This window comes from Myotis brandtii, unplaced genomic scaffold (genome assembly GCF_000412655.1).
Source record: "Myotis brandtii unplaced genomic scaffold, ASM41265v1 scaffold475, whole genome shotgun sequence".
In the NCBI taxonomy this organism is placed as follows: domain Eukaryota; kingdom Metazoa; phylum Chordata; class Mammalia; order Chiroptera; family Vespertilionidae; genus Myotis; species Myotis brandtii.
The window spans coordinates 243,946-263,654 of NW_005368148.1; the positions used below are offsets into that span (position 1 = coordinate 243,946).

At 35.0% G+C, this 19,709-nt stretch overlaps 1 protein-coding gene across 1 annotated transcript in view; it reads left to right on the plus strand.

Annotated features, from left to right (window-relative positions):
- Positions 1–19,709, plus strand: part of PCDH15 (protocadherin-related 15) — a 567,795-nt gene that overhangs the window by 210,988 nt on the left and 337,098 nt on the right. The window contains exon 8 of the mRNA XM_014547486.1: positions 6,391–6,561. Within this exon, the coding sequence (XP_014402972.1) occupies positions 6,391–6,561 (171 nt within the window). The remainder of the gene's footprint in view (positions 1–6,390; positions 6,562–19,709) is intronic.

The window sequence follows — 19,709 nt, forward strand, 5'->3', positions numbered from 1 at the left end:
TATATAGACATATATAAACATTTACTTTTAACGTTAGTAGATAATATATTATTTTCCAGTGTTGCAATATATAACAGTCCCACAAGTTATAAAGAAGACTGTCTATAGTCTCTACTTTTTTGATATGTAATTTACTGAAGACACTGGGTAATTAGAGCTGAAAAGCTGGCTCATACTTGCTTGAGGGTCAATTGTGAGTACTTCTTCCCAACTCTGAGTTCACTGACCTCACATTTGTGGCCACAGTGGAAGAATTTACAGTATTGCAAGTGGCAGATATGACAAATCAGTGTTTCTTATCTCAGAGAGCTGGTTGTTAAACGTTTTCTAGTTTGTATATGCCAATATCTATATAGTTTAATTGTTCTGTTTATATAGGATAATGATATTATATATAAAAATTATCTTTCTTATTCTTTTATATTTTTATTACTTTATTGATAGTATGTAAATAAATGTAGAAACTAAACTATGAACATTAAAAACTTCTGCAAGTTGCCTGGTTGGTGTGGCTCAGTGCTTGAGCGTTGACCCATGAGCCAAGAGGTCACGGGTTAGATCCCGAGTCAGGGTACATGCCCAGGTTCTAGGCTCCATTTCCAGTGTGGGATGTGCAGGAGGCAGCCAATCCAAGTGTTTCTCTTATCAATGTTTCTATCTACCCCTCTCTCTTTCTCTCTCTCTAAAATCAATATGAATATTTTCTTAAATATATTTTTATTGATTTCAGAGAGGAAGGGAGAGGGAGAGAGAGACAGAAACATCAATGATGAGAGAGAATCATTGATCATCTGCCTCCTGCACACCCTACACAAGGAGATCGAGTCTGCAACCAGGCATTTGCCCTGACTGGTAATTGAACCACAACTTCCTGGTTCATAGGTCAATGCTCAACCACTAAGCCACACTGGCTGGGCAAGAACATATTTAAAAAATAAAAATAAATAAAGCCTCTTCAAGTTATAAGGAAAGTTGAAATATGAACTATACATTTTGACTTTAAAGTAGATGGTATCTAAGAGGCTAGAGGTCTGGTGAGAAATACTGAAAGTTACTCAGTTTTGGCCTGGCTTTGTTTATGGTACAAATATTTGATTGCTGTGCAAAAAGAACCACTCAAATTTTGAGAAAAGTTATTTTATCCATGTGAACATGTTATATTCTTGAGTAAGTTAGAAGAGTTTTGGTTGGCCCCCATAAAAAAAATCACTTGTTTTTATTTTATTTTATTTCATTTTATTTTATTGTCTAAGGTATTACAAATAATAGTACATATGTTTTCTTGATAGTATTTACAACATTATCACCCACACTTTTTTATTTTCCATATGAATATCAAATGAAGAAATGATTAGTTATAGAGAAAAGAAGAAAAAATCTCAGAAAGGAATTTCAGAGAAATGTAAAAATCAATGGGGTTTTCTTTTATTGAAGTTTCCAATACATTCTATTATCACAGATTCTAATTTTGATGTTATCCTAAGTCACAAAGGAATCAAATTCATCTCTATACATAGATTTTCTTCCAAGCTACTGTCTTTTGTATTACTTTAATCCCGAGGAAAATACTAAGGGCTATTTACTCAAGAGCTCTTAAATAATTGTCAGGAAAAAAAAAGTTTACAGTATTTTCTCCTAATGGCTAAGCATATTTTTTAAAAAGTGTGTGAACTGTAGGAGCAGAAACCTTTTACCTCATTCTCTTCTAGCTTTTTTGGGCTAGTCTAATAAGACATATTAAGAGGAAAACAAATTTAATTTTATATGTACATGAGCCCCATAAAAACTATAAGACTAAAAAATCAAACAACTTTTATAACTTTAGACAAGGAAACAGGAAATTTGTAAAGAATTGGAAAAATAAATGCATTAGGATTTAGGGTAATAAATTAGTGAGGATTAAGAAGGCTTGTTTAAAGCCATTTGGGTCCTAAAATCCCTATTTCTGGTGATAAGGATGCTTTCTATGATCCTAGAATGGATAGGTTACTTTTCATATGAAAGTTTATTTTCTGCTTTCCGGAGTACAAAGGAGGGTCAAAGTGTTGTTCTTGTACCAGCTGTTTCATATGTAATGTTAATTCAGAATAAACAGTATGCCAAAATGGCATATGTCAGCTCTCCTTCAACACATTGCAATTATATGGGCTTGCATATAAAAATGATTTCTATAGTTTTAGATTCAAACTATGTAAACAACTTTTCAGAAGTAACCCCCACCCTGACCTATCGACTGCCTACTGATATGTGGAATAAGTGCTCATTTTACACCCATTTTTTGGAGCTCTGCCCATTTCTTGGGCATATTCTTGGGAGGGGAGCTGAAATGGGAAGATGGCAGGTTAATGGTTTAGCATTTATGAAATGTTCAAGTAATGAAGATAGGAAAGCATGTGGACATATAAACTATGATACTATCCTGTCTACTAGAATGTATAATTTTTTTAAATAGGTAAATGTTTCAAATAAAAATACCATTTCAAGAAGAGAAGAAAAAGAAAAAGGAATACTTTTAAAAGTGATTTAGACCAAGGCAATCTTGTTACAGCTGTTTTTTCTTTCTGAATATAGAAATTTAACAGAATCATGTTGCTAAGATAAGTTTTAAATTTTTAGTCAGTGATATTCCATCTATCATTGGTGAGCAGAAGCAAGAAAAACACCTCTGAGGTCTTGGTTAACAGAGTTAGGGTCAAAAGACTCAGGGCAACTCTAAATATGTTGCTTTTTTTTTTTATTTCTCTACTGCAAATACCTGATAAGGCAATAAAAGAGTCTTTAAAATATGTATCTATGAGTGAGTTTGGTAAGCGCTTCTAGCCATTTTATTAAATTATAAACTACTTGAATATTATGTAAATGTTAAATGGCTGGCTCTTTATTCCAAGTTTCCTATGACATTGCCTCAAAACTAAATCCAAACTTGGACATGTTTGCCTCACACTCATTTTAAAAGCAGGTCACACATAATTTCATAGTATTTGTTAGAATCCACATCTTTCTGGCCCCACTCAATACAATCAATATTAAACTTAATATACTTCTAAATATAGAGCAGGAAATTATTGAGTTTGAAACAAGTATTTTTCTCTAGTTTGATCACAGAATAGTGGGTGCTTAAACTATTTTACACAAATCCTTTCACTTGAGATGAAGGAATTGACATATACTCATCTGACTGTTAGAGGTCTTATCGCCTTTATATGATCACAGTTGAAATATTTTTAGTTTTATAAAAATGTGCTTTGTAAAAAAGAATGGATTGTGACAATGATTTAGTTCTCTCTGAGCTATTTTTTAATATATATTTTTATTGATTTTAGAGAGGAAGGAGAGAGAGGTAGAAACATCAATGATGATGTCTCTTGCACGTCCCCTACTGGGAATTGAGCCCACAATAGATTCTCTGGCCTTTTCTTTTTTTCCCCCCCTACTTAAAAACTCACATTTTATAGATCAACACTTTGTAAGAAATATATTTTTCCAGTATGAGATAAAAACCTACATTATGTATGTTGGTAAATGCACACACTCTGTTATGCACTTGTATCTGTTTTATAGAATAGTGACAATGACCCCAAGAGTAGCGAATAGTGAGAGATTTGTAGCTAACAGAGTAAAAATAACTAAATAAAAACACCTTAAGATAGGAAACATTCCACTTTGTTGATTACAGTGACCTAGTAGTGACATGTAAGGTGTAAGGTGCAAGGCTGAGTAGCATGCAAATGTAGAAATACTGCTTCTGGGATATTAAAGTAGTCTTTCCACATCCAAGGTCATATTTAATATTACTTGTTCAATACTTTTTTATTAAATTGAGATTGATTCAGTCTTTTGTAAAAGTTCATCCTAAGCAATCATAATTTTAAAATGGGACATTTGATGAACCAGCTGTGTTTGCCAAAATGTAAAAGAAGCCCGTGGATTTATGTTAAATTAATATTTTTCTCTATATACTCAAACATTTATTTATTTATTTATTTATTTATTTATTTATTTTTTTTATATATCTTATTAATCTTCCACAGAGAGGAAGGGAGAGAGATAGAGAGTTAGAAACATCGATGAGAGAGAAACATCAATCAGCTGCCTCCTGCACATCTCCCACTGGGGATGTGCCCGCAACCCAGGCACATGCCCCTGACCGGAATCGAACCCGGGACCTTTCAGTCCGCAGGCCAACGCTCTATCCACTGAGCCAAACCGGTTTCGGCTATATACTCAAACATTTAAACTCATACATTTAAAGTATAATTTTAAGAAATAAAAAAAATTAAACACATAGGACTACATCAAGCTAAAATGTTTTTGCACAGAGAAGGAAACCATCAACAAAACAATAAGACAACCCACTGAATGGGGGAAGATATTTGCAAACCATACTTGCAAAATATATAAGGATCATACAACTTAACACACACAAACACACACACACACACACACACACACATAAACAATCCAATATCAAAATGGGCAGTTAGACATTTCTCCAAAGAGGACATACCAATGGCCCAGAAACATATGACAAGATGCTCAGCATCACTAATCATCAGGGAAATGCATATCAACAGAAAGGAGACCAGAATGCAGTCAATTCTAATGAAAGGAAGGGCTAGGAAGTTTTTAAGAGCTGGAATGGGAGTTCTCATGACAAGGAAACAAAACTTGCAAAAAATTTTTTTAGTATCTATATGACATCATGTATATTAACTAAACTTACTGCAATAATCATTTAGTAGTAGTACATGTAAGTTAAGTCATTATGTTATATTCCTTAAACTTATACATTGCTGTATGTCAGTTATATTTCAATTAAGAAAAACAGCAACAAAAAAATAACTGTTCTCTTGGCAATATATGTCAAATGAAAAAGAGAAAAAGTTGAAACATAACTCCCATTACTTTTACAAGTACACTCTTCTTAGCAATTGTAACTTTATAGAGTCCCAAATAATGGAGAAACAAAATAAAACAGGTTTCATTTAGAAATTTGGAACAGTAAGTTATTATTTTGTTGTTGTTGTTGATCCTCACCAGAGGATATTTTTTCCATTGGTTTTTAGAGAGAGTGGAAGGAGGGATTGAGGGAGGGAAGAGAGGGGGGAGAGAGAGAATCATCTACGGGGAGAGAGAGAACCATCTACATGAGGGAGATCCATGGATTGGTTGCCCCCTGCACATGCCCCCACCAGGGCCAGAGATGAAACCTGCAACCCAGGTACTTGCCAGGAGGGATTGAGGGAGGGAAGAGAGGGGGGCGAGAGAGAACCATCTACGGGAGAGAGATCCATGGATTGGTTGCCCCCTGGACATGCCCCCATCAGGGCCAGAGATGAAACCTGCAACCCAGGTACTTGCCTTTGACAGGGAATCGAACTCAGGACCCTTTGGTGCTAGGGCCAATGCTCTATCCACTGAGCCACATCAACCAGGCACACAATTATTTTAATGATGTCAGGAGACTACATGGAGATAAGCAATGCTTTCAAAATAGAATAAATTATGTGAGACATGCAAAACTATTTCTTTAATAAGAGTACGGCAGACCTAGCAGGTTTTATTTTCTTTTCTTCCCTTTATTTTCCTCTTCATTTTTCTTTAATGAGGTATGTACTTAAAATAACCCAATTTTATCTAAAAAACCTAAATTGCTTAAAGCATAAAAAAGTTAGGTTGGAGAATCAAAGATCATCTTTATTTGCTAATTGGTCTTCTCAATGGAGAAGAAAACTTTTTTGTATCTTCGTAATGGGAGGTAGTTCCGCAATTTGGAGCAAGCCTCCTCTGGAAGTTATGGTCCTATCCTCCCACAGTGACTCGGATATAGAAGCTCTATCTTCCTTGATGATTATATTTCAAAGGGATGATTCTTAGGTCATGGAGAAGAGTCTTGGATCATAAAACTGGCAAAAGTGTGAGCTGGGATGAACCATGGGGGTGAATATACCTTTTTGAATTAATGTTTTAATTTTCTTCAGATAAATAGCCAGAAGTAGAACTAATTGTTCAGTTCTGTTGTAGTTCTATTTTTATTTTTATTTTTGAATCTTTATAATAATATCTTAATAACTATACTGTGAAAGATGGTTGCAAGACTTATTATCATGGTGATTATAATATGTATATAAATATATAATCATGTACACTGAAATTGAAATAAAATTGTATGTCAACTATACTTCAAGAAAAATTGAGCTGGGAGAAGATTCACATTTCAAAGGGCCAGAGAAAATTTTTCAATTGCAAGTTTTCTAAAGTAAATGCTCTGGAGAAATAGAGGTCAGGTGACTGTCATCAGGAGCACCTGTCCAGAGTTTAGCCAAAGTGAGGGAAACATTAGTCCATTGTGTTGGTTGTTTGTTTTTCTTGTTTTTTTCTCTCTCACAGGACCGTGCACAAAATCTGAATGAACGGCGAACCACCACCACCACCCTCACAGTGGATGTTCTGGATGGAGATGACTTGGGACCAATGTTTCTTCCTTGTGTCCTGGTGCCAAACACTCGTGATTGTCGTCCGCTCACCTATCAAGCTGCCATACCTGAGCTGAGAACTCCGGTAAATATACCGTGTTCTTTTCATCTTCACTTTCACCTCTTTAACCGCAGTGAGATTCTGATCAAGTATTTTGCAGACATTAAGTGAGAATAGCAAACTGCATTCACTTTATGGGTGCTGAAAATATTGAGGCCCAAAGCCTGTTTTGGGGACTATGTGCAAACTTTTGGTCACAGTGCATAATTATGTTATTTACAAAGTAGAAAGTATGTTATGAAGCAACAGATCAGTTTACCCTGAGTTCAGTTCCCAATATGTTCTGTGAAACTCTGAAAACTAACTCCAGCATTTCCTTAAATTCACATGTAAAAATGCAGTCCAAAATCAGAGGACACACAGGTCAAAAAGATATTCTTTAGCCTCTTTAGGTTCAGAATTGTTACTGGAGGTTATGCTTGGCTATTTGGAGATGGAAGCTAATGAATCCTGAATGCAAATATTTATTCCTTAAATATATTTTAAAGAATTAGGAAGGTAAGGTATGAATACATGTTTTCTACACTTGATTCTGCATCTGGCTTATAAAATTCTAAAGGAACTATATTAATGATGGAGAACATTAAACTTTTATTTGAAATGCTTAATTGAAATAATGAGAAAAAGTAATATGTTCAGTATTATTTTATTTTTTGAGTTAATGTATATCGTTGGTGTACCAGTGAGATCCCAAGAGAAGGACACACTGTTATAATAATGACTAAAATCAATGATCTGTCTGACTGCCTAACAGTGCTTGATGTATTGAAAGAAGTAACAGAAGGCAGAGGTTGCATTGGGAAGCATTGGATTGATTTCATAAAGGATTTTTGAGCCTCCCTTCCTCTTTCTTCCAGATTACAGATTAAACCTCTTTCATAGTTACATAGCTTCATGCTAAAGACAAGGCTATGCTCCAGATTTGGGGTAAAAATATAAATTATAATAATGACTAATGGTTCAGTTCATCATAAACTGTGCTCAACTCTACCAAAATATTAACTGCAATCCATTTGCATAGTAACCATTGTTATGGTACGTTACAGATGAGCTTTCTGAGGTACAAAGTTTAACTAACTTTTTCTGTGGCCTTACAACTAACAAGTAAAAAGTATTTTCCTTTAAAATCATGCATCTGGAATCAAATGTTATGCTATAAATTCCAAAATGGTCAAATTTTATGCTTCATCATAATTTTAACAGATTGACCCATTCTTTGACATTCTGTGAAACAAAGAGGATTTTAATTTTACATACTTAAATAATTATGGCAAATGTTTATCCATTCAAGGTATGTTTTTATTGCCAAAAAATGTAAATATGCATACTTGGAAAATTAGGCAATTGTTCTGATTATTTGTGGCTGCATAACAATTCACCTAACCTTAATGGCTTCAACAAGAATTTTCAAATTTACTCATAAAGCTGCAATTTTGGCAGACTTGAAGGAACGCCTTGTTTCTGCTCCACATAGAATCGCCCGGGGCACCTTGACTGAGAGCTGGGTCCCACTTTCAGAGTGCTTAACTCAGCTAGTTGATTCTGGCTGTTGTCACAAGCTCAAGCATGGCTGTGGACTCCAGGCTTTATTTTCACTCAGTGTGGGCCTCTCCTAGGCTCTCTGAGTTCCCTCCCAGCCAGGCGCCGGGTTCCAAGAACACACTCCCTGAGAGAATTAGGCAGCACTTTTATGAACTAGCCTTGCAATTTGCTTTGCTCTTCTGTTGTTGTCAAACCTCTGCCAGATTCAAGAAATAGAATGATATGCCATCCCATAAAGGGACCTGTGCCTCAATCACACACAAAAAGATTACATGGGGAAAGAAATTTTACTGTGGCAATCTTTGGAAAATAAAATCAGTCATTGCCCAGCCGGTGTGGCTCAGTGATTGAGCATCGGCCTATGAATCAGGAGGTCATGGTCTGATTCCCTGTCAGGGCACATGCCCCGGTTGCGGGCTCAATCCCAGTGCGGGGTGTGTGGGAAGCAGCTGATCAATGATTCTCATCATTGATGTTTCTGTCTATCTCTCCTTCTCCCTTCTTCTCTGAAATAAAATGTGTGTGTGTGTGTTTTGTTTTTTTTAATCAGTCATAGTGCTGATAATGAGTTTCCCTGTGCTCTTCCACATACTATCTTAAAACCCCTCTGATTACTTATCGTTTAAGAACTGGAAGCAGTTCTTGAGTTTCATATTCAGATTGCTGTGTTGATCTCAGTCCTTTCATTCTTTTCTTTTCCATTACATATTTTGCTAAAATTGCTGGAAATTTCAATAAGTAAGATCTTGCTATTTAGAGCGAAAGGACTAACCATTTATGTCAGCTTAACAGGACATGATGACTCTAATTACATACTTGCTGATCCTTTCCTGAATTAATTCTTTAAATTTTGAAGCTTTGACACCTGCTCACCTTCTTTGTAAAATTTTCCACCAATTACCTCAGTGGTATTTTTGACTTAAGAAACCATTCTAAGTTTCACTACAATGCTTGTAGAATTTATGAGCTCAGAAAAACTTTGAAAGGTAGACTAATACAGGTTTTCACTCACGAAGCTGGACATACTAAAAATTAAAATGTAATGTTCATTAAAATGTAAATAATCATGTGTTTAGAGATAAACTTATCTAATAAGTGTTTTACATGTTTTTCTACTTCTGAAAAGTATCTTCAGAAAAATTAATGTCTTCACAAACACTAAGATTAATATTATATGAATATGTAATATTCAAATAAATTTGGTGTCTCAAAGGTTCTAAAGTGAATTTTAGTCCTATGCTAATTATTTCTTTACTAGAGGCCCAGTGTACAAATTTGTGTATCAGTGGGGTCCCTCGGCCTGGCCTGCGTGATTGGGCTGAAACTGGCTCTCTGACATCCTCTGAGGGCTCCCAGATTGAGAGAGGGTGCAGGCCAGGCCGATGGACCCCACGGTGCACAAATGGGGGTTGGCCAGCCGGGGAGGGACCATGGGAGGGCTCCAGAGCATGTCTGGCCCATATGCTAGTATCTCAGTCTTGATCAGCCAGACCCCAGCAGGAAACTAACCTACCAGTTGGAGTGTCTGCCCCCTGGTGGTCAATGCATGTCATAGCGACTGGTCAACTGGTTAACTGTCTGCCCCTTGGTGGCCACTGCACATCATAACAAGTGGTTTAGTGGCCTTAACTTTTCATTAGCATATTATACTTTGGTTGAACGGCCGACCAGACACTTAGCATATTAGGCTTTTATTACTAGTGCACATCATAGCAAGTGGTTTAGTGGCCTTAACATTTCATTAGCATATTATACTTTGATTGGTTGAACAGCCGACCAGACACTTAGCATATTAGGCTTTTATTACTAGTATATAGGATTATTTTAATAAGTATCTATTTGACCCTAATGGATGGTGTATTGTATGCTACTTGAGGAGACTTGACAACTAGGATGAGATAAAATGCTTCTCATACTGGTATATTGTTTGTATTCTCACTTTCTGACTCTTTTAAAGTTATTATCCCTAAGTAGTTGAATTTTTCTCATACTGTGAGAAAATTCTGCAGAATTTGGAGAGTATAGAATCCATACCTCTATGTTCTCCATTTTCTATTGAAGCACAGAGACATAGTAAAACCCTTATACATTTTTTTTCAGAATTGAACAGGTGTATACTGGTTGGTTGGTTGGTTGGTGGTTTGTTTGTTTGTTTTTTTCTGAGTAATTTGTTCCTGAATAGAAACAAAACAGTATTAATATGAAAATATTGGCATACTATCTGTGTTTACTGTGTATACCTTCCTTTATTTATTATGCCTGTATTAGTTGCCTACCAGACAAGTCAATTAGCAGATAGAAAACACACTCTTGAGTTTCTCTCCATCCCTGTTTTAAAGCCTGGGGTTGGATACCAAGATTGTTTAACTACAAATATCCCCACTGTACTCTTTGCCATAAAGAACTCCGGTTTTCATGTAACTGTCGAACCTACCTCCTCTGCCTTATTTATGGTGTTCTCTCCTTCCAGGGAAGCTTTCTCAGTTATTGCAAGAGGGGTGGTGATTTGCAGTGATGTACAACATAATTACCTCTTGGCTCATGCTCATTAAATGTGTTACAATCTGGGAACTCCCTCCTCTCTTGTGTCTTATTAAACTACTGGTTCTTTTCCTCCCCAGGATGGCCCCGGGTTTCTCCTCTTAAATCATCAATGCCTTTTTTTTAAACTGAATTTCTCTTGGATTGATTGATTCATTCATTATTAAGTCTTAGGGATACATTTAGATTTCTATCCTTTACAACTCTTTTGTAAACTAAATCTGTATCAGTGAGTGTCATTTTTCTCCCTATAGGGATGATTTAGATGTTCTAGATATGTTTTCTGACTTGGAATTTCGCATGAATTCCAAGCTTATCTCTACTACTTTTTCTATATGCTTTTAACTATATTTCCCAGAAATGCTGCATTATCTTCTCTAATGCATTCTGATGAATCCATACTTATTCTCATGTTGTTACTGCTTTGGGGGTCGTTGTTGATTTGGACCTAGACTTCCATGACCCCCTAACCCAAACTCAATCAACCTCCAAAGATACTCTCTGCACTGCCTCTAAAATGTCACTCAAATACTTACACAGCCAAAATACCCACTTACGGATATGCTCTCAACTCCGGACCCCCGGCCTCTGGTCTCTCCCACCTTCCAATATCATCTCACTGAAGGCAGTTCTTTGTTTGAAATACAATTGTGATCTGAGTGCTCACCGATTAAAATTTTTTTAAAACTTCATTTTTTTACTATACATCAAGTAAGTCCCAAGCTTTTAGCATATCATTCAAAGTAATTTTATGTCTGACCACTTTATAATCTTATCTCTAATTTGCATGATGCAACTTCTCTTGAAACACAGAGCTTTGTATGTAGATACTTAACTTCTATAATAATTACCCTGCCTTTTCTTCACTTTCTTTCACATATTGATATTTGTTATTCAAGTTTCTGAAATAATAGGTTTTCAAAATTAAGCTTTTCTCTGTGTCCTCATGTATTCCTGCTATAAGTATTGAAATTCTCCTTGTGTTACAGTTGTTTACTTGTTTCTCTTTCACTAGACCATATGTTTTTGAATTTTGTATTTGTCATTATATCCTGAGAACCCAGTCAGGTCACATAGTAATGTTCAATGTATGTTGAACTGAATTAAATCATTGATTAAAAGTTCAAGAAATATATATTGTGCACTGAGCTATTGCATATAAATAAGCATGGCTTTTGATTGCTCACTCAGAGTAGAGTGTATTTATCATAAATATGCAGATATAAAGATCACATACATATTTATTATATATAACAAATAATATACTTATATATTATTTATATTTATTTTATTACCTATACCTTATAAAAATAGTTTATTATAATTATATAACCTTCAAATAATATACAAGATATATATATATAAATACATATATTATTATATTTATACTTAATTTTAATATACTTTTAGTGTTTTCAAATAAGAATAGATTAGCAAGCATTACCATACTTGGCCATTGTCTAGTCAAGGATACCCTTCAAATAGGAGTCTAATAGGTGGTTTAGATGAAGTAAACATATTTCCCAGTTGCCATATAGAGTCCCAGTTTAAAATTATTGTACTAGCATATTACCTTCATAATACCTTCTTTTCCATTATGTTACAAATATTAAATTGCATCCCCCCTCAGACATTAAGCCATTTAGTTTCAAAATCTGTATTATGGAGCTCTCTTTGGGCCAGCAATGTGATGGATGGAGAACAAAACAATTGACAATTTTCAAATTGCCCATAACTTTTTTAAAGAGAAGATTTTTCTCAAAGTAGATTGAAAAGAAAAATAATGTATAACTATAGTCAAAAATGCATTATCTGTCATTTTTCATCTCACCAACAATCATACCCACATACTACCAGCAGTAAATGATCACAGAAATTTTACATCCAAGTTGGGAAAATAAGGGCTAAACACCAAGAAAAGATATAAAAACTAGAATCCAGCAAACATTGTTTAGAGTTTGAAATTATTATAATAGTAATTCTGAAAATGGTGTATGACATTATAGTAGAACCAACAGGTCATTTATTCCTTTTATCTCTAGTCAAAATTTACATTGAATAGGCTCAACTAATATAAAAATGTCCATCAATAGACAATATTAAGATATTTTCATTTTTTGTGGAACAATTAAAGTATGAAAAACAAAAGGAGGAATTGAATTTGTTGATGTTAAAGGAGCAAAGTCACTATTCTGCTCAGTAATAAGATGGAAATCCAACTTTTTTTACAAAATATTAGTTTTTCAAAATAATTATTTTTCAAAATATTTACTAATTAATTTCTTTATTTTTAGAGAGCATGAAAGGGAGGGAGAGAGAGGAAGGGAGAGACAAACATCGATGTGTCTTGGTTGTCTCCTGCATGTGCCCTGCCCAGGGTAGGAACTCACAACCCAGGTACGTGCCCTTGACTGGGAAATGAACCCGTGACTCTGGTGCATGGGTTGATGCTCTATCCACTGAGCACACCGGCCAGGGCTCAAAATATCATTTTAAATTAACTTTAGACATGTGTTTTTCTATGAAACACACATTAAGAGAAAAGGCAGTCACTCAATTTGGACTTAATATTTATAACTTAACATAACCATTTCTTCTGCAACTCCCTGATGGCTTACTAAACTGTGTAGAAAAACATTTCAAAGGTGTTTACTACCATAATATAGGGTGATATGTAAAAAAAAACAAGTCCAAGTTGAAATCTGTGTGATGTTGTGAACATTGTTTAATGTCTCTAAACTTTCATTTGGATTATTATCTATAAAATGGGAAGAAAATATCTAATATATGGGATTTTTAGTACTAGAAAAGTTTCATGTAGCACATTTAACTTGTTTCTAGCAAATACTAAGAATCTAATAATATTAGATATGCTATTATTATAATTAATGTAATTTCTTCTCTGGCTGGGTTTGTACCCTGAGACTCATGGGAGGTAGTAGCTAATTCAAATTAGTTATTGAATAGCTATGTTTAATTGAGATCTATTTTGTGATAGCCTAATTTATTCTGATTATGCTACTCCTAATTAATTCAGTCTGACTTTGGTCCTGTAAAAGAATGCAATACCTTTATTGAGAAGAACAGTAGAAGCCATATCTTTTAATAAACAGATTTGGCATAGTCACTGCTTGTGCTGAATTAATTATGCAATATATTATCGCTTTGGGAAGAGGCAGCAGCTGATGTAAAATGCCACAAGGTAATACTGTGAGCCAAAAATATATCAATGAATCAAATTTTAAATGTCCTCCAGGGAAGCAAGTATCCTGCTCCCTTTCTTTTTTATTTTATTAATTCAAAAACAATGACTATCAATACAGTTTTCAAACTGTCACACAAAACTTGCAGTTCTCCAGAGGCACCCTGAGGCTTCTACTGCTAATAAAGCTAGGACTTGCACTCCCAATAATATTTAAAATTCTGCTTTTGTCCCACTTGCTAATTTAGAAAGTTTTTCATTATTTACTTTAATTAAAATAAGTATTGGCTGCTAATTGTAAATTATACAGAAAATATTTTTAAAAATTATATACACTGAAAATTGCAACCCTCAATCCTCTAGGAGAGCCATTATTAATTTGATGCTTGTCTTTCCAAGTAGTTAAAGCCTTTTTGAAACCATTATAGTTTATTGCATTTCAAGCAAACCAATGAGTTTGACCTACATACTAGTGAACTATTAGATGTTCACGAGGTTAATAGTGATTTGTGTAAAGGGATTATCCACTGGAGATGGGAGAAGTGTGTATTTTGTGTGGAGGGGCAGGATCTTGTGGTCTGGATGGGACAAAAAGGACAGGATATACTTCTACCCTCTACTCAAATGCATACTAGCATTCGAGGGAGAAAATATCTAATTGATTTAGCTTGAATAGAGGGAATAAGGAGTCTGTGATGGTTAATTTTATATATCAGCTTAGCTAGTCCATGGTACCCAAATAGTTGATCCAACACATTTGGATGTTACTGTGAAGGCATACTGAAGATGAAAATACAATTTAAATTAGTAGACTGAGTAAAGCAAATTATCCTCCATAATGTTGGTGGGCCTCATCCAATCAGTTGAAGGCCTTAAGAGAAAAGACTGACCTCCCCCAAAAGAGAGAATTCTGCCAGGAGAGTGCCTTCAGACTTGAACTGTAATGGGAGTTTTTCCCTGGGTCTCCAGCCTGCCAACTTACCTTGCAGACATTGAGCTTGCCATCTTCCATAATGACAGCATGAGCCAATCCTTTAATATGAATCTATTTCAACCTCTCCATATAGATAGATAGATAGATAGATAGATAGATAGATAGATAGATAGATAGATAGGGTAGATGATAGATAGATAGATAGATAGATAGATAGATAGATAGATAGATAGATAGATAGATGATAGATAGATAGATAGATAGATAGATAGAGATAGATAGATAGATAGATAGATAGATAGATAGATAGATAGATAGATACACATACACATACACATGCACATTCTATTGGTTTTGTTTTTTTGGACCACTCTAATACACATTCCCTGATGAAATTGTGTTCAATGGGCAAAGGTAATTTTTCTAAGAAAACCAAGAAACTGTAAGGAATGGTAAGTGGATTCTGAAACCTAAAATAGTAAGGCAAATATATAAATATATAATCAAATCATCACAAATTCTTGCTTGGATTCCTGCAATAGCTGTGTGTAATTCTGCTTGAAATCTCATCAGAATGTTATTAACAAATTGACATCAGATCCTGTTACTTCCCTGCTTCAAGTTTAGCTTCTTCTTCTTCTTCTTCTTTTTTTTTGGTGTAATAACCAGTTATTGATTTTATTTTATTTGTTTTTTTCTCCTTTTTTATTGATTAAGGTATTACATATGTGTCCTTATCCCTCCATTGCCCCTCCCCCCCTGGTGTCTGTGTCCATTGGTTATGCTTATATGCATGCATACAAGTCCTGTGGTTGATCTTTCCCCCTTACTCCCACCCTCCCCTACCTTCCCTCTGAGGTTTGAGCATCTGATTGATGCTTCTCTGAATCTGTTTTTGTTCATCAGTTTATGTTGTTTATTATATTCCACAAATGAGTGAGATCATGTGATATTTATCTTTCTCTGACTGACTTATTTTGCTTAGCATAATGCTCTCCAGGTCCATCCATGCTGTTGCAAATGATAGGAGTTCCTTTCTTTTTACAGCAGCATAGTATTCCATTGTTTTTTCACCCACTCATCTGCTGTAGAGATAGAATAGATAGATAGATAGATAGATAGATAGATAGATAGATACACATACACATACACATGCACATTCTATTGGTTTTGTTTTTTTGGACCACTCTAATACACATTCCCTGATGAAATTGTGTTCAATGGGCAAAGGTAATTTTTCTAAGAAAACCAAGAAACTGTAAGGAATGGTAAGTGGATTCTGAAACCTAAAATAGTAAGGCAAATATATAAATATATAATCAAATCATCACAAATTCTTGCTTGGATTCCTGCAATAGCTGTGTGTAATTCTGCTTGAAATCTCATCAGAATGTTATTAACAAATTGACATCAGATCCTGTTACTTCCCTGCTTCAAGTTTAGCTTCTTCTTCTTCTTCTTCTTTTTTTTTGGTGTAATAACCAGTTATTGATTTTATTTTATTTGTTTTTTTCTCCTTTTTTATTGATTAAGGTATTACATATGTGTCCTTATCCCTCCATTGCCCCTCCCCCCCTGGTGTCTGTGTCCATTGGTTATGCTTATATGCATGCATACAAGTCCTGTGGTTGATCTTTCCCCCTTACTCCCACCCTCCCCTACCTTCCCTCTGAGGTTTGAGCATCTGATTGATGCTTCTCTGAATCTGTTTTTGTTCATCAGTTTATGTTGTTTATTATATTCCACAAATGAGTGAGATCATGTGATATTTATCTTTCTCTGACTGACTTATTTTGCTTAGCATAATGCTCTCCAGGTCCATCCATGCTGTTGCAAATGATAGGAGTTCCTTTCTTTTTACAGCAGCATAGTATTCCATTGTTTTTTCACCCACTCATCTGCTGATGTATCTTCCTATAACATCCTATATGGCCCTGCACAGTCCTTTATCCTTGACTGTTATAGATGAAATGCTTGTGTCACCCCAAAATTCATTTGATGAAATGTAACCCCAAGGTAATGGGTATTTGGAAGTGGGGCCCTTGGGAAGTGATTAGGTAATGAGAGTAGACTCCTCATAAAAGGGACTCCAGAGAGACCCTCTACTCTTGCACCATGTGAGGACACAGTGAGATTGCCATCTATGAACCAGGAAGTGGGTCCTCACCAGACACTGATTCTGCCAGTACCATGATCTTGGAATTCCAGCCTCCAGAACTGTGAGAAATAAATTTGTTTTGTTTATAATCCTCCCCATTTATGGTATTCTATTACAGCAGCTCAAATAGACTGACACTAACCCCATCCCTCCTCTCTCTCACCTGCTCCCTGACCTTCTTTCTGTCATTTAACATGTCAGGCTCTTTCAGCTGAGGACATAAGCCTTCATGTGCTACTTTCTGGAATATTCTCACACATTCCTTTGTTTGGTTCTTCTTGATTGAAATGAATACTGAAGGACATGATCTTGATTTTTATTAGTTTAAACTATGTTGATGCTTATATGTGGCCAAAAGATGAAAATGAAATGGATAGTTCAACTCAGTCAGGTCACCACAAAAATAATTAAGTAAATAATACTAGGAAAAATGATAACTGCAGTTTATAAGGTTATTTACATACAGCTTCAGTTTTTAGAAACTATAGTATACAAAGTTGGCTTTTAGGTAAATCTTGGTTTTTGATAAAGCTTTTTCTAAAAATCTATTAGTTTCTACTGTGATAGCTCCAAACCAATTTGATTTGTTTACTAACGTCGTCTGCAAAGACACTCTCAGAGAAGGGGAATAAATAGACCATGGGCCAAGCAACTGATTTATTTACTTCCCAAATAATGTTAGCTCATGATGCCTTCAAGACCTTTACAGGAAATCTTATATGAGCCTCTGTCACCTTTTGCCCCTACTTCTACTTTTGGTTCCTTCAAGCCATTATTCACACAGCAGAGTAACTTTTAAAAGCATACAAGTTACTTTCCTGCTTAAAATATTCCAGTGGCTTCTGATCAAGGTGAAAATAAAATCCCAAACAGCACAAGGGATTTACAAGGCCACACAAGATTTAACTCCTGCCTATTATCTCCTTTCCTGCAGGACTTTTTCCTTATTGCTTGGAACTTCTGAGTCTCTCTCTCTCTCTCTCTCTCTCTCTCTCTCGTTTTTAAATTTTCTTTATTGATCTGTTTTTCTTCATCAGCCTATGTTGTTCATTATATTCCACAAATGAGTGAGATCATGTGATATTTATCTTTCTCTGACTGACTTATTTCGTTTAGCATAATGCTCTCCAGGTCCATTTGTGCTGTTGCAAATGGTAGGAGTTCCTTCCTTTTTATAGCAGCGTAGTATTCCATTGTTTAAATGTACCCCAGTTTTTTAATCCACTCATCTGCTGATAGGCACTTTGGCTGTCTCCCTCTTCATGTGAATATTTTGCTGTTTTCTGTGTTGTAAGAAACTTTTGTCAGACCTTCCAATGGTTGACACATTCTTATCAATCAGATCCATGTTTCATAAAAAATATCACCTCTTCAAGGAGACATTTCTCTACAACCCTCCCTCATGTTGAATTTCTTCAAAGAACAACAATTGCATACAGGTTAATAGAGTGGTTTTATTTGTTTTCAATTGCTACAGAAAGGTAAATACAATTTATAATAGCTCTGTTTTATTTTCAGTGAGATTTCCTTGAATCTCATAGCTATTTTGTGTCAACCTTGATGACTTTAGTTGAGACAATGATATACGCTAGTAAAGAATGCACCAGGTAAATGTTTTTATTTTAGGGAAATTGAAAAAAATCTTTAATGTCAAGATAATCAAAGAATAATTATTATAGGTACTATAAACACATATATTGATAATGTCAAAGCATTGTAATAAATACCTAAAGAACTCTAAACCCCCAGTTAATAAGATCTTGGCAGACAACTTATCTGAAGACATACACAATGAAGAAAACACTAATTCCTAAAAATATATATTTTAAGGTGACATTTTTACATTAGAGGAAATGGGGGAAACTGTGGAATGACTTAAATATGTCTCTGCCAGCTAGCATCTCTTTCATATGATTTGGAGGTCTTATGAAGAGTTAACATTTATCAGCATGGCATACATGCAATGGGCTCAAGAGTTATTGTAAACTTTACTTCCGACTCTGAATGCTTATTTCTCAGTGTGATTGCTTTGTAATGGATTACCAGAAATAAGGAATTTTTTGGGTTGTATTCTTAGGTTATAAATATATTCTGTGTTCATAAGCAATTTTAAACCACATACTGTCTAAAGACAGTATATATCAGATTGATGACTCACATTAGATCCTTATAAATTGTTTTATTGTATACATTGAAAAATATCCTACTATAAAGAATGTGTAATATGCCTTTCACTTGTGTGCCTGTGTGTCTTTAGATTGTTGAGTCCTAATTATTTTTACTATAAAATAGCAATACATTTCCGCATGTTGAAAACTTTAGAGCAGCGGTTCTCAACCTGTGGGTCGCGACCCCTTTGTTGGTTGAACGCCCCTTTCACAGGGGTTGCCTAAGACCATCCTGCATATCAGATATTTACATTATGATTCATAACAGTAGCAACATTACAGTTATGAAGTAGCAACGAAAATAATTTTATGGTTGGGTCACAACATGAGGAACTGTATTTAAAGGGCCAGAAGGTTGAGAACCACTGCTTTAGAGGAATTTAGGCACACATGCACAAAAGAGAGTAAGTGAGCATCTGCTTTCAAAATAATTGTGCCCCAAACATTGGTTTGTAATTAGTTGTTTAGATCATGGATTTTTTTTCTAAACACTATGTTATTAATGATAATTAGGGAAACATTCTAGAACATATAAGTTAATTTATCTTCAGGGTTTTGTCTAGGTCTGTAGAAATATAGAGGCATTTTTTCTTGGGGAAAGAAAATACACATAGAGATTCATTCACC